Source organism: Carassius auratus, chromosome 41, assembly GCF_003368295.1.
Source record: "Carassius auratus strain Wakin chromosome 41, ASM336829v1, whole genome shotgun sequence".
Lineage (NCBI taxonomy): Eukaryota > Metazoa > Chordata > Actinopteri > Cypriniformes > Cyprinidae > Carassius > Carassius auratus.
Window position 1 is genome coordinate 19868398 of NC_039283.1, and position 15969 is coordinate 19884366.

Genomic DNA, 15969 nt, shown 5'->3' on the forward strand with positions numbered 1-15969 from the left:
GTTGCTAGAATGTTCCGAGTGGTTGCTAGGTTGTTGTTATCATTTCTGTATAACCAGGGTCCCCCTTTTTGGGTGAAGTGTAGTGCTGTTCCAAAACTTTATAAATGCCATTCACACAATTGTCATTTTAGTATCACTGAGATATTATATAGTTATTTTTTTTCATAGTTTTCATATATTTTTTATTAATATTTTATCCATTTTTATTTATTTATTTATTATTTATTTGATTGTTTGTTATTTTATTTTATTATAAAATATAGAAAAATATAGTCCAGACCAAAATTATAATTATAACGTCACAGAGGAACAATAATGTTGGGATCACTTTCTGAACATTTTAAACAAAATACCGTATTTTTCGGACTATAAGTCGCACCTACGTATCAGTCACATCAGTCCAAAAATACGTCATGACGAGAAAAAAACAAAACATATATAAGTCACACTGGACTAGAAATCGCATTTATTCAGACCCATGAACCAAGAGAAAACATTACCATCTACAGCCGCCAGAGGGCGCTCTGTTTTCAGGGGGTAGACTACAGGAGCAGTGAGCAGCATATAGCGCCCTCTCGCGGCTGTACACGGTAATGTTTTCTCTTGGTTCATTTCTCTTGGTTCATGTCAAATTAATTTTGATAAATAAGTCGCACCTGACTATAAATCGCAGGACCAGCTAAACTATGACAAGAAGTGTGACTTATAGTCTGGAAAATACGGTATCTGACAAACAATATAGAAATCTGACTTTCAAGAGCCTGAACATTGGAAACTGTGTAGACGCTTATTTTTTTTTTTCTTTCTTTCTTGGTGTGAACAGGTCTTCTTACAGAAAGCAAAAAAATATATATTTTAAATAATACTGGATTGTATTTTTTTTTTTTTTTTTACCACTCAATTCCTGATTAAGCATGTGTTTTGTTTCTCAGGTTGATTCTATGTTCTGGATAACTGCTTTAAGAGACCCATGTAGCAACATATACCAAATCATGTTTGCAGACCCAGGTTTTTAGAGAAAGGAGTGGTGAAAGGGAGGGTTTCAGTGCCATAACAGACTATAAGCTCAGGAGAGCTTGCCAGCTTGTGTGCTAGGGACTGGCTCCAAAAGCTGAATAGATTTATAGAGACTTAACAGCTCTGAATCTATGTAAACATGGGCCATTCAGTTCTGGTGAGACTTGTTTTTATTGCATGCCTTGCACAGTTTGTGATTATTTCTATCTACATCTCCTTATAACCCCAAGCTGTTCGCAGCCTTAGTGCACTTTTTTTTCTGTAAAATTAGAATTTATCCCTGGGTGACAAACAGTATAAAAACGTTACACCTTGCATCAATTTCAGATGGATGCTCAGGTAAGAAGACACCACTAAATACAGGTTTTTAAGCAGGTCCGAAACATTTTGTGATTCGATCATTCAAGCCATTTCTAAATGACGATCAGTGTGTGTGATCTGGACAACAAGGACCTCTTACACATCTGTCAAACAGTTCCAGAGATTGATTTATTGAAATGTTTTTTTTTTTTTTTTTTATTATTTATTGAAATGTTCCTGTTTGTCTATCTGTTTAATTTTCACAGTGATTTATTTAAGTTCTGGACTTTTTCTCTTATTTCTCTATTTTATCATATTTATCTATTGTATTTATTAATTGTACTTATTTTACTGTGTAATATTATTTATTTATTTATTTTTACTGTGGTCTATAAATTTTATTTTATTTTCTTTATAGTTTGTTTATTTATTTAGTGCTTTGGTTTTATAAAATTATAGTAAAATTATAAATGTATTACAAATTATTATTCAAATATTACATTTAAATATTATTATTTTAATTGATGAAACTGCTAATCAAAGGTTCAAAGCGAAATGCGCTTGTTAAATGCTTATATCATGTGTAAGCAGAAATGTATGATCTGATCACCCACAATGGAGGTTAAACATGACCAGGTGTACACAGGGCCTTAGATGTTTAGAAAAAGTGACAAACTTGGGTGGTTAATAGTGAGATCCATCACAAAAGCAAACATGTAAAGGATTAAAAAGGTGCAAAGGATTACTGGAAATGTCCTGGGATGATGTGGTTGGAAACAGACAGGGTGGCAGAGGGAAGAGCATATAATGCATTATATATCAGTTTAATGATTCAGCAATGACAGAAATATCCGGGGAGCCGCTTTGTCTCTCAAATCAATAGCCCTGTGCTTTATGGTGCTCTAAATAACACAATAACTGCTCCTTGACACTTATTCCTGCGAGCTGTGTTGCCAGTGGTGCCCTCACATCTTGTTTACAGACTCATTTGGGTGAAAGAGATCCTTCAATATGCATGTCAGCGGCATGAGCTAACTACAGTTGATCCTTCTGCACTGAGCTGGTGAAATTCAGAGCAATCTGAGAGCGGCCCCAACTCATTGAGTCACCAATTGCTTAAAGTGAACCCTCAACAGCATGACAACAGACTATTAAAGTGTTTTAATGTTGTGACCGCTATATGTTATCATATAGTAGGAGCAGTCAGTCCGCAAGTTTAACAAGGAACATGAGAATCTTAAAGCATTTTCAGACCCCAGTGGTGTCTGAACCCCTGAAGTAGATCGCCTCTTATCTCATGTCAGCAGAAGTTTAGATAGAATGTGATTTTTATTTTTATTTTTTTATTTTTTTTGAAGGGTAAAATTTTTCATTTTATTTAGTGAGCTGTCACTTTACTTGTGCTGGTGGGTGAGTGAATAAAAAATCTAATCTTTTTGATGTTTTTCAAATGTAAAAAAAAAAAAAAAACATTCTGTTAACAAAATTGCCTCTATAGAATAAAACATTATAGAGCTGTTGAGTCATGATGTCAACTAAGGCTAAGGATGGTTAAAAAGTAGTGTTGTTGTTATTTTTATTATTGTTATTTTTAACTTACTCAGCGAGAATGTGACAGGTATTTACATTGTTGCATACAATTAATGTTTCAAATAAATTCCAATTGTTTTTATTTATTTCTGTTTATCAAAAAAAAAAAAAAAAAAAAGCTGCCACGGTTTCTACACAAATATTAAGCAATACAGCTTTCAGCTTTTATAATAATAGGAAATGTTATTGAGCATCAAATTATGATTTCTGAAGGAGATGCAACACTGAGGACTGGAGTAATGACTGCTGAAATTTCAGCTTTACCATCACAGGTATAAATTATATTCCAGAATTATATATATATATATATATATATAAACATTTTTATTTTAGTTTATTTTCACAATATTACTGTTTTTACTGTATTTTTGATCAAATAAATGCAGCCTGGGTGATCATTCGAGACTTCAAAAATATAAAAAATCTTGCCGACCCCAAACTTTTTAACCCCCCAACTTATTAACAAGCCCCCAACTTATTAACAAGATGAAAAAAACCCAGAATTCATGCATGAAGTGTTCACGGTCTATAATTACACTTAACTAATGACATGGACCTTCTTTAACTCATAAACCACTATTTAAAAACCCATAGCCTGAAATTGCTATATATTTTTTCTGGGTTTTAAGACTACAATCTGAACAGTTCTATTAAGTCAATTTCTGAAGCCGTTTTTATCTTGGAGTCTCTATGAAGGTTTTTTAAAGGGTTTTCTGTCTGTATGGGTGCATTTGGCAGTGCAAAATATAACAAAAATCTGACTACAAATAAAACAATTTAATTGCTGGTATATTTTGCCATACATTAAATGTCAGAACAATATCAGAATTAGATTGTCACAGTGTAAGATTAAGTTAAGGCACTGAGACTAGCCTCATATCCAGCATATAAATGTATAAACGGATCTGCGTGATGTGCATCTGTGTTTGAGTGTGTTTTATATTTAAGCTATTATGATCAATGTTGTTGCTTTCCAACAATACAGATCCAAGCACCATTTCATATCATCTGCCATAAAACATTGAAATAACCACAGACAAGTTATTTATCTATGATCATTTATTGGGCAATAGACTGAATAGTGTTTTCTTGCTTATGGGGTTCAGATAGATAGATTGTAAATACTTTGTATATAGTATATATTCTGTACAGTTTTATTTCCTTTTTTGATTGTTTTGTTACTTTTCCACTGTGTGTTGGGGTATGTTACCACATGTGTGTGCCAATAAAGCACCCTTCACCTGACTCCAAGCAGCTTCTGTGTCGCTTTTGCCTCCTATCCCCCCCAATCAATTCCTAACATAGATATTTGCCTTCCTTTTAAATTGGCTTCTTTGTATTTATATGAATAACATAAGTCTGCACATTGTATTATCAGCTCAATATTTTGTTTTTTTGATGATTTATGGGTCACCATACATCACTTCACTTTCATTTTTCAACACATCAGAAAACAGGGTTTTGTGACAGACGAAAAAAACGAACAAACATGTAACTAGGCTCGGCCATGCAACTGTGACTTGTCTTTTTAACACTCTACACTTAAAGACAATTTTCATTTTTTTAAGATACAATTTTTGACTCAAAAAGACCAAAATAATGACGGAATTTTATTGTAAATCTTTTGTGACGCACTCAGCACTGCCTAAAAAGGAGCCTGAATTGAATAATAAATGGATACTTTAGCCTCAAAGACCATTTGTACCCAACAGGGCATCTCACCAGCTCCTCACTGACTTGTTTACAGCCCTTGTGTTTTGAAGGAAAAGTATAGCCAGTTCTGCTGAAGGGAATTAAAATCTGTGAGAAAATGACTTCTTGGAAATTCACTGCTGCCATAGAAACAGAACAGTTTAGTTTATGATGCAGATTAACTGCAGACCCTGACAAATAAGCACAAAATATATGCACAGTGTAAACCAAGAGTTCAAATGTTATAAAATGTTTTATTTTTTCATGAGAATTTTATGATAAGACCGTTTTAAATTCCAGTTCTATTACCAAGACCCTGTCATTCATTTCTGTATCAGTTTGTGATTTTCGAATGCACAGCCCACATAAATCCCACAGTCTGTGTCCAACCTCACGTGGGCTGCTCTTTTTGAACATGCTAGAAGAGCGCAAAGCCAGCATATTTCCTTGGTTCTCCTCGGCATAGAACTGCACGGATGGGCCAAGTCTCAGTTTGACCCTTATCATGTCTGAGACCGACCGCTGAGCGGCGGATTAGTGGGGCGGCCTGCACCTGTGTGGGCGTCCACTGAAGCCAGACACCATCACGGAAAGAAGGGACATAACAGACCCAACCACCCACCACAGGCATGCTGGGAAGGGCAGGGGAATAGAGGGCAGATTTTACCCCTGCTTATCCTTGGAAGCCTTTAGTATTAGTTAATACTACTAATTGTAGTATTAGTATTTTAAATTTGCTTTCATATTATATTTTTAGTTTTGATTTAAGTTTTATTATTTTTATGTATTTTTTGCCTTTTTATTATTTTAATATTTCATTTAGCATTTTTTTTGCTTTAATTTATTTTTATTTCCATTTTAGCTTTAGTAATTTTAATAGTTCACCAGCTGCAAAATAAACATTTCTAATTTTTATTTAAGTTTCATTAAATTTTAAGTTAAATTTTTTAATTAAATTTAAGATCAAGTTTTTCTTCTAATATTATTTAAAATATCGATTTATTATTATTTCAGATTTGACACTATGATTAATGGAAACTCAATTTATTAATTTTACCTTTTTATAGTTAATAGTAACAACACTACATTGAGCAATATATTCATTCTTTCCTTTTATTTATTTATATTTATTTTAGGTTAATTTAATTTACCCTTCATATTTTAAAAAAAGTTTACTCTTAAAGTAAAAGTTCATCCAAAATGAAAATTTGCTGAAAATGACTTACCGTCAGGTCTTCCAGAATGTATCAGAACAGATTTGGAGAAATTTAGCATTACATCACTTGCTCACCAATGGATCATCTGCAGTGAATGGGTGCCGTCATATTTAGAGTTTAAACAGCTGATAAAAACATCACAATAAAAATATTTTTAATTTGATTTTATTTTTAGATTTTCAGTTTTGATTTTAGACATTGTTTATTTATATTTAGTAAATTTCATATGCTTTTGTCATTTTATTATGATTATTATTATTAAGTTAAATTGTTTTTGTTTTTACTTTTAGTTCAGTTCAGTTCACTTAAGTTGCCAAGACAGACAATTTCTAATTTTCATTTAATTAAAAGGTCTGATATAATATATATATATATATATATATATATATATATATATATATATATATATTTTATTCTAGTTCAGCCGTAATGTTCCCTCTGCTTTCACTTCTTGTTCTGTGTCTATCTGAACATGTTGCTTTTAGCTACTTATTGGTAATGTTATCTGTTTTCCTCTGTGATTCTTTTTTTCTCTATTCTTAATCATATATTCACCTTTCATGTCATCAGGGGAGTCTGACTTTGTATTTATATATTTATTTGTTTATTTATTTATAATATTGGTAATGTGTTCCAGCACAAGTCATATACACACATCTACTCCAGTTTGAGCTTTTAGGATCAACTGAGGCAACCAAGCTTATGTGCGGCTTGTCGTTCTCTCTAAACTGCTAGCAGGGCTGAAGCTGAATTTCAAGCACCTTTTTTCACTGATAAATATTACAGAATTAATGCTCAGGAAACATTTTTATATTTAGCTGCTAAAGCTGATTTAGCCTCAGTGAAACAGAGCAGACAGGTTCCTGCAGGAAGAGGCTTATTCAAATGAAAAAGCTAAGTTGACAACACTGAGCTGGTATTCACCATGATGAGACACAGCAGAGATGAAAAGAAAGAAATCCGACAGAGGCACAGAGGGAGTGAGAGAATATTTAAGGGTGCCTAGAGGACTAAACATCAGACCTTCAAGCATTGAACATCTGATTTAACATAGCCCTATGCATGTTGTTCTGTAATTTCATGAGCACAGTTCATTAATGCATTTAATAATATAGCACATTGTGTTATAATGGACTATACTGTCAAGACAGTAAATAATGCTAGTATTTTATTCTAATTATTAATATGAAATTACAATGCTGATTTAAATGTTTTAACTTGGTGTTATTATTGCAGGTTTTGTTACTTGTAAATAAAAATAATAATAACGAATGAATAAATAACATTTCACAAATAATTACAAAGCAATGGCAAGTAATACACTTAAATAATAAACGTGACATTTAATTTGTATTTTTATGTATTTTAATAGTATTTTCTTGTTTCAGTATTTTTTTGCAGCGTATGAGTAGTCAGTGTTGCTCTGATTAGAATTGCACCCATCTTTTTACATTATTATTATTATTTTTTTTTTTTTATATATATCTAAAGCAACCTATAGTACACCTGCTGAAGGAATAGTTTCCATCAGAACAGCCTGAGGTTAAATGCTTCTTTCAAGGGCAGAATGGCAATAACTCAGTGACTCGATTAGTCTGCAGCAGCTTCAACAAACTCCTTAGGTTAAGAAAACCCTTGGTGATGATTTCACAATAGGGTTTACTCAGTTTAAGGGCTTCATTGCAACCAGCCTATGATCTTTAACCACCCCAGAACCACCAGGACATTAGTGAAGGTCATTTTCTACTTGCTACTAGTCAGTGGCAGCCGTCAGAAATAAAAGGCAGCTTGGAGTTAGCACAGTGCGCTAGTTCTAGTATGTTTAATACATGTCCATGAACAAGTGTGACAATAAGCCTTCTGTATGGACTAAAATCCTCTTAGGCAAAGCGTTGTGGGTGAACTTGCCTGATGCAAATTCTAAACCCCATTAGCTCTGAGGAACTAGTCGGCTGCATTGAGATTAATGGCAGGGGGACTACTTGACTTAATAGAGTTATTTCACTGCTTCCGGCCAAGAATAAACAAAAAACTTAATGCATAACATTACTCACTTTCTCCACTGACTGATAGAAGTTTCTGAATTCACTTGTGATGAGGTTCGTTGATGCTCCGTTGTCTCCTTTTTTGCTCGACGTTCCTTTTTTTTTTTTTTTTTTTGCCTTTGTGTGTGTGTGTTTTTTTTTTTTTTTTTAACAATTCAAAGCTGAGTTAAATATGACAGACTACAATTTGATAGAGCCAGTTATTTAAAGTGCATTTAAAATGTTTTATATCGATTTCTCTGTCATGAGTGGAAGAATGAGTAAGAAAAAAGAAAGAAAATATTTAACAAACTGTTTCCTACCTGCAAAAAAGCTCTTTTCTCTGCAATGAAGTGATTTTGTGAAACTAGGGGATATGGATTTACAGCCGCTATTAAGGATAAATGCTGAGTGAGAAATGTTATATGCAATTTTCCATTACAGGGTGAAAAATGAAAATCCTTATTTATCAATTTTTTTTTTTTTTTTTTTGTGCTGTCAGCTCGCTCTGAACTTTACTCATGGGGATTACTCTACGGATGAGAAACAGGCGCTGAAGCTCCAATGTGGGAAACAGATGTGTGGCAGAGGTATTATAAGTTTTCAGAGTCCCAAACCTAAACGTTAGTAGCTTATAAAAAGGAAACAGAGAGATAGAGAGGACACCTCTCTGAAACGGAGGATGAGAGAAATCACACTTGTCCTCTTTTTATTTTAATATTTTCTATTTTTGGACATGCTTCTCCAGGTGTCACAATAAGACAAACCCCTCCCAGCTTCAGCTGCTAGCTAGTGTCTCCAGGAAGAGCTGAGATTACTAAACGCTGATAGGTCAACTTAATGTGATATAGACGCCACCATTAAAAAATTGAAATATATATATAATAATCATCATCATCATAATCATAATAATCATCAAAAGAATGAATAACTTTTTTGAAATATATAAAAATATAAAAGTTATTTTCATTTCTAATAATATCTAAAGTATTGCTGTCTTGAACCTTTTTCATGGAATTATTAAATAATAATCGCAATAATTATTATCGTTTTCTTCTGATATGACCATCTTTTGCTTTTTACGTCTTTAAGTCTACTGTACGTCTCTTAAGTCTACATTTCCACTTTAAAATTATACAAACTAATCAATAAACATAAATAAATAAATTCTATGATGATATCAATCTGTCAAATAATGATGTTGATATGTCAAATCCATTGTCAAAAAGGCAAACTAAAGGTAGGGTGGTGAGTCATCTTTTCCCATTTACAACAACTAACATGCCCCAGACTCTGCCCATGTGCTTTTAAGAATAGGAGGGGGGGGGAGGGGGGTCTTTTTTTTCTTTTTTCAACAGGGCAAGTGGGCAGGTTGACGGGAAGATGTTTGAATGGCTTTCAAATAGCTTGTCTATTCACTGTTGGAGGTGTAAAAGCTTATGCACTTAGTGAGTAGACTCCATTCTGGTGTGTCCAAAGACATTTTTATCTTATATTCGGTCAGCTGGACTTGAATGTGAAGTTTCATACAGCTCTCTGCCTCCAACCCATCAGAGCACTCGCTCTGTGTCTGTGGAGCTGTGGAGGTACCATTTAATTCCCTCTCTGACAATCAGTACTTTGGCTGTGAAGAGTGCTTGGCTTTGATTGATATGAGCTATCGGGAAAAGGCATCAGGATGTGGCTTGGAAATGGGGCAAGATGGATGCTTTTGGAGTGCAGGCCCCATCTGTCCACATTGATTTGCACCGAATAGTGCCTTACTACTAAATCTTAGAACTTTTGGATTGGGAAAAATAGTGGTGAAAACCCTTTTATCCTAGTCTGGAGTTAAATCTGTCATATAAGGCTTTTGACGTCCCTAACAGCATCTATTGCTTGCTTAAATTCATGTTAGAGCTGTGGACGAGCAGTTGCGCATATGTTCTCATGCATTAAACTGTCATGCTCACAGAGAGTGCATCTGAGAACGGCATGCAACATTTCCTAGTATCCTTCCCCATCTTCTTTCCATTTATTCCATGTCCTCTTTTGACTGCTCTCGTATATTGTAACTTTTTCAAAGTATACACTTGAATTTTCTCTCGAGCATCTACATGAGGTGCATCTTGGGATGCTTGTTGAAAACTTTACCTTTACTTCTCTCTTACAAAATAAGTTTTAACTAACTTTTAGGTTTTGAAACAAGTTAATACGTAAGTAGATAAATATTTAAATATATTGAATTTCTCTGCAAACAAACATAAGGCTTTATATATGTATTTTTTTTTTTTTTTTTTTTTAGAAAAAGAAACGGATGAGTCCAGACATATGGCTGGTAGTGTAAATAAATAAGCTAATGGTAGCAGAGTAGCATGCAACGGGGGGAATTTTCTTTTTCTTCTTTTTATTTTTCCTTCCCATCAAGGATGCATTAAATTGATTAAAAGTGAAAGTAAAGACTTACGCTGTTACAAAACATTTCAATTTCATATAATAGCTGTTCTATTTGCCAAAGAATCCTGGAAAAACAATGTATCACATTTTCCACATAAATATTAAGCGGCACAGTTGTTGTCTACATTGATAAGAATGTGTTATCATAGGCAAATACTTATATAAGCAATACATTTCTTGAGTAACATTTAAGTGCACACATCAGCATATGTTAAGCCAATTTTATCACTTCTTAATCACTAATGAGATTTCATAACCTTAACTGAGTATTTGTATTATAATTCCTGTAATATTCTGATTTTAGTGGAGTACTGTCTACATCTTAGAACTAAAATGTTAGTGCAGGCATATTTCACAGATCTTAACTAATAATTGTCATTGGAGTCAGTGAGTACCAATTAAAAAAATCCTTTGCAATAAATATATTCCCTTCCAATTATAGACAAGAAACGTTGTCTCTCTTTGGCAATCTAACAGCGGTAATGGTGTATTGTAGTTTGATTATATGAGATGAATATCTGAATAGATTTGAAGAAAATTAGCAAACATTACACTTGTTCACCACTGGATCTTCTGTAGTGAATGGGTGCCATCAAAATGAGAATCCAAACATCTGATAAAAACATCTCAATAATCCACAAGTAATCTACATGACTCCTCCGATTCAGTCTTTACTCATTGCAAACAATGACCTTGTGAATCAGGATAGTTTTGCAGTGCATAGGAACAGACGGGCTCTTTTACCCCGGGAGCTTTGGCCACATTGCACCCTCGTCTTCAGCTATTGCTCTGGTTTGCAAGTTTATGTGCTTATGTCGAGGAGATTCCCTCTCATGTCATTTCCCCACAGAAAATGATGATGGTATAATGGCTATAGTGGCACAGTTGGCATGCAGGAAGAGTGAGACTTGTGCACTCGGTGGCTGGGGGAGATCCTCCCCACGGTGGATGTGAAGCAGCCTTTGATGTGGACGTAGCCAGCAGAGCAAGCTTCTTGGCCAGAGAGACAGGCTGGGTGGAGGTTGCCCTCTGATCTCTGTCACTTCAAAGCAGGTGTTCCTTCTTTCTCAGTTGCCCATCCTTTCCTCCTTTTACCATTCCCCTCACTTACTGCCTGCTCTCTCTCATCGTCTCAGCCACATAGTGCTCTTCTGTCATTTCTCTCTCTGCCTCTGTCTCTCCTGCTCATTATTTTTTTTTCCGCAGATGCATACACACACACACACCCACACACACACATTAAAAACCTCCTCCTCTTCTTTTTGTCAGAATCATCATTTGACATTTATGTTGTTGTTGTCCTTTATATTCCGGGAATTCAGGAGACGTTTAGTTATGTATCTGGCTGTTTTTGAAACAATATTGCAAATCACAGTGTGGCAATAACAATTATAAAACACAAACATTTATGTGGCATTAAAAAAAAAATATATATATAAAATAGAAAAGTCTCGAACTGTGAAATGTATATATATCTCACAAATGTCACCTTAAAATTAACAGGTATAGGTCATCCAAAACAGTCCTGTTGTAAAAATCGGAATTTCATATTTTTATGCATATAATAGAAACAAACCAAACAGACAAAAAGCAAACAGAAATTCCCATTTAAGGTTTATGCATGCAAGAACTTATACACTACCGTTTCAAGTTTTGGGGAAGTTTTTTATTTTTATTTTTTATAATATGTATATATATATATATATATATATATATATATATATATATATATATATATATATATATATATATATAAGCAGCACAACATGATTATAATAAATAAATCTTACTTGATCTTATTGATGTGTCACTGAAGACTGGAGCAATGGCTGCTAAAAATTCAGCTTTTTCACCATTGGAATTATTTAATTTTAAAAATACATTGAAATATAAAATAGATATTTTAAATTGTAATAATATTTCACAATATTAAAGGTTTTACTGTACTTTTAAAGCAATAATGCAGCCTTGGTGAGCATAAAAGGCTTTTCAAATAAACTGTTTGTTTTTGCTTTCATTGAAGAATGCAGACTTTTTCTATAATTTCTGTCTGCATTTCACTTTTTTTGTTACATCCCACTTATAATCTCTTTTTTCCCTTTTATTGGCCTTGTTTTGTTAATCTCCTCTTGTGACAATCCTCATACATTTCCCATTGTTCTGTCATTATCTGAATTGTATTTGTGCGTGTGTGTGTGTGGATGAAAAGCCACTCCACATGGGTGGGGAGGTTAAAGCAGGTAAAGAAGTACATCAAAAGGCTGCAGTGCCCTTCACTCTTATTTTATTGGACAGTTCTGAGTTCTCCATGTGTCAGCGCTGGCCTCAGATCAGCCCTGCAGACCCAGACGGGCAGAGACAGGTCATTTGAGATCAAACTTACTGTTCAGACCCTGTTGACGTGAATCCTTAGGCACACTGGGTGATATGAGTCTGAGGGAAAAGAAAGATGGACGGGAAGGTGGGTGACATGGAACACTTTAAAAGATGTGGGTAATTGAGCAGACAGTGGGAAGTGCTTAGAGACATGCGGCTGGCTGGCTGGTCTTACATAAAAGCTGATTCATTCGGTTTGGTCAGTTGCTTACAGAAACGTTCATATTCTGTTGCACAGATGGACAGCAATTGTTGATGATAACAAGTCACGTATGTATGGAATATCATACAAGCAAGAGTGCTGTTGTGTTAAATATCAGATGGAACATATATTTTCTAAGGTAAAATTACATAATGGTGTTGACATGCTTTGTGACACTTGACCTTTTTTGTTATTCTTTCAGAAATTCCTGTTTCCTGTGATCTCTCCTCAACTTCCCAGCAAAATGAGTCTACATGTAGAGGTTCACCTGCGCTCACTTCCTCTCTTCTTATCTCTGTCTGTACTTCTGTCGGATTATGTGTACGCAAGTATGGAAATGTGTGTGTGTGTGTGAATGTTCATTAAAATAGTCTATTTTTAATCAGTGCTTTGTACTGTAATGTGCAATTAATTGCTCCTTACCTCTTCAAAGTGGATTCGAATCAAAGAACAAAATCCAAATAGACTAAATGTTGCTCTAGGCTTTTATGCCACCGTTAAAATCTCCTTTCTGTCATTTATCTCTGATTCTTGAGCACTGAGACAAAACTGGCTGTGGTCTTGTTTGCCTGTAATTAAATTTGGATTAAAAAACAAAAAAAAAAAGAATTATAATAATAATTTTAAAAAGTTTAATTAAGGTAGTTTCATACTGATTATTTCTTATAATTTGTATGACAGAGTTAGAATGTCAAGGTTATGAAACAAATATAACCACAATAAATTAAATGGTACATTTGTGTGATATCACCTGATTCATTTCCCAGTCAGTGTTTTGTCCCATATCTCAAGAATCATGCTAGTTCTCATATCAGCTCATATTGATCTTTTGCTACTTACACTGTGCTCAAAATACATGCGTATATTTATTTTTCTAGGGCGCAAATATATAAACTGTGTCAAAAGTGTCATTCTTTTTAGGAACATTATTTGTAAGACAATTATCTGTTATAAAGAAAAATAACTGGTACATTTCTCTTTAAATATTGTAACCTGCTGTCTGTGTTAATATTCATTATCTAAGTTGATTTTTAATTCTTTATTTGCTTGCTTTTATTAAACAGCACAATGTAAAAACGTTCAATTTCCTTTGCAGTCTTGTTTACACACACACTCAAAGCTCATAAAACCTCAGCAGACTTTGATGGAAAGAGGACTGACACACAAATAATCGAAATAATGGGTTTGTACTGGCTCAGTCATTCACCTACTAATCAATATGAGACAGGAACTTCATTGCACACTCTTCATTCAGAGACAGTAACAAGCTCACTATGTTCTCCCCTCAGAGTGATTATTTTATTTTAACTGTTGGATCATCTCTGTAGTGAGCTGAGAAAGTCAACGAAGAGTTTGAATGGGGTATAATGCTTTTTTTTTTTTTCTCTCGGTTGATACATCATGGCTAATGGCTGCTACGGAATATTAATGCTTAACATTTGAACATATATTAATGAATCAAGATGGAATAATGCAGGTAAGTGTGGGGTCAGTAAGTTTATTTTATTTTTTAAGAAGTAAGCCAATGCTCCAGTGTTTAGAACAGAAGCTTGTTTTCATGACGGGGATAAAAATAATAATAAATAAAAAATTTAATCGTGACTTTTTTTCTCATTCAAACCTTTTTTTTATTTTTTATTCTGAGAATTCTGAGATATAAAGTCACAATTATATACATGCTCTCTATTCTTCCTAAATCCATCTGTTTGGTTGCTAAAATGTTAAAATGTAACTGGCAGCAACAGTACATCACTAGCTTCTCTTGGCTGTCCCATCTGCAACTTCGTAAGCAGGGGATAAATTTATAGCTCCTCTAGGCCTCATGGATCAGTGAGCTCTCTATAGTGAGAATTATAGTTTTTCTAATGGGCCGAGCTACTGCAACATATTGGTGTTTGCAATCACAATACAGTAGCTACCAAGGCTTGATCAAATTTTGCAAAACAAGTCATTGAAGGAAACACAAATATTAGAACATAATCTGCCACAGAAAAAAATACAAATCTTAAAATAGTGTTAGATGGTTCTAGCTGATCTGGCTGGTCTTGCAGACTAATACATTATAACAGAGCAGAATCCCACTAAATACAGAAACACAATTCCGCATTCTCATTTATCTTTCCAAAGTGTGCATTTAATAGCTACAGCTGCATAAAAAGACATTTAGTAAACATGTCAATGGGGAACATTTGTCACAGCGCTGCATTTCCATCAAAGCTTCCATCACGGCGGCAGTCACTTACACAAACATAAATGCAGAAAGCATGGTCAATAACACAACATTGTTTCCACTGCTTAGGCAACGGTCCAATTTGCTTCTGACAGATACAGGATGGAATCACAAAGAGATCGGTGGTGTGTTTGTTATCGAAGATTTCTCAAATGGATCTAGCTGGCATTGATCGCACAAAAGAACTGTCTGCGTGCAGTCGGAGAGAGTGTTTACGCATCGGGTGCTGCAGTTTGGCATCAAGCCTTTGACAGGTTGGCTCTTATCACTGACATATGGATAAATGTCTTCCACCACTTCATAACTTCTCGCTGTCCAGCCGGCTCGCTCACAGCTGCTTTTTAAAGAGCAGCAAAATGTCAGGAATCCCAATCCATAAGCGTAAATATATATAGGTGCCATTTTATGGCGTCCAGATTGTTTTGGAGTGCATAGGGGTAATTTATGCTGTAGATGTGACACTGGTTGTTATTTGCATGTCTAATAATGTTAAGGCTTAAATTAGAGGCAAGTTTGGGGCAGTAGTAATTGCTTCATGATGGAGACTTAATGTTCTTGCACATAAAAAGATGCCTGCTTTCATTGAGTCACCATTAAAGGCTCTGAAAATACAGTCCCACATCAAACGTCCACATATTTTGGGCATTGATATGTAGATTCGGAGGTCAAATGGAGTCTGCCAATTATCAAAAATTGTACATGACCATCCAAAAGGGACAAATCTGAGAACTTTGCACATTTGAGAAGCTTTTTTTTTTTTTTTAAATAGACAGTTGAAGAAACTGCAAACATATTATTTGATACCTCTGAAAATAGGTCTCTCAGGGAAGAGGTGTTTTCATAATCACATCTTGAGGATGTCAGCAGAAAGCAAGGATTATGAGG

The 15969-nt window shown here is 34.4% G+C and overlaps 1 protein-coding gene across 2 annotated transcripts in view; it reads left to right on the plus strand.

Moving 5' to 3' along the window:
* The window catches only part of LOC113059208 (syntaxin-12-like), a 31006-nt gene extending 17074 nt beyond the window's left edge, over positions 1 to 13932 (plus strand). For both annotated transcript variants that reach the window (XM_026227541.1, XM_026227543.1), the window contains one exon: positions 13057 to 13932. In XM_026227541.1, coding sequence (XP_026083326.1) covers positions 13057 to 13209 — 153 coding nt within the window. In that variant the 3' untranslated portion in view covers positions 13210 to 13932. The remainder of the gene's footprint in view (positions 1 to 13056) is intronic.
* Positions 13933 to 15969: the final 2037 nt, after the last annotated feature.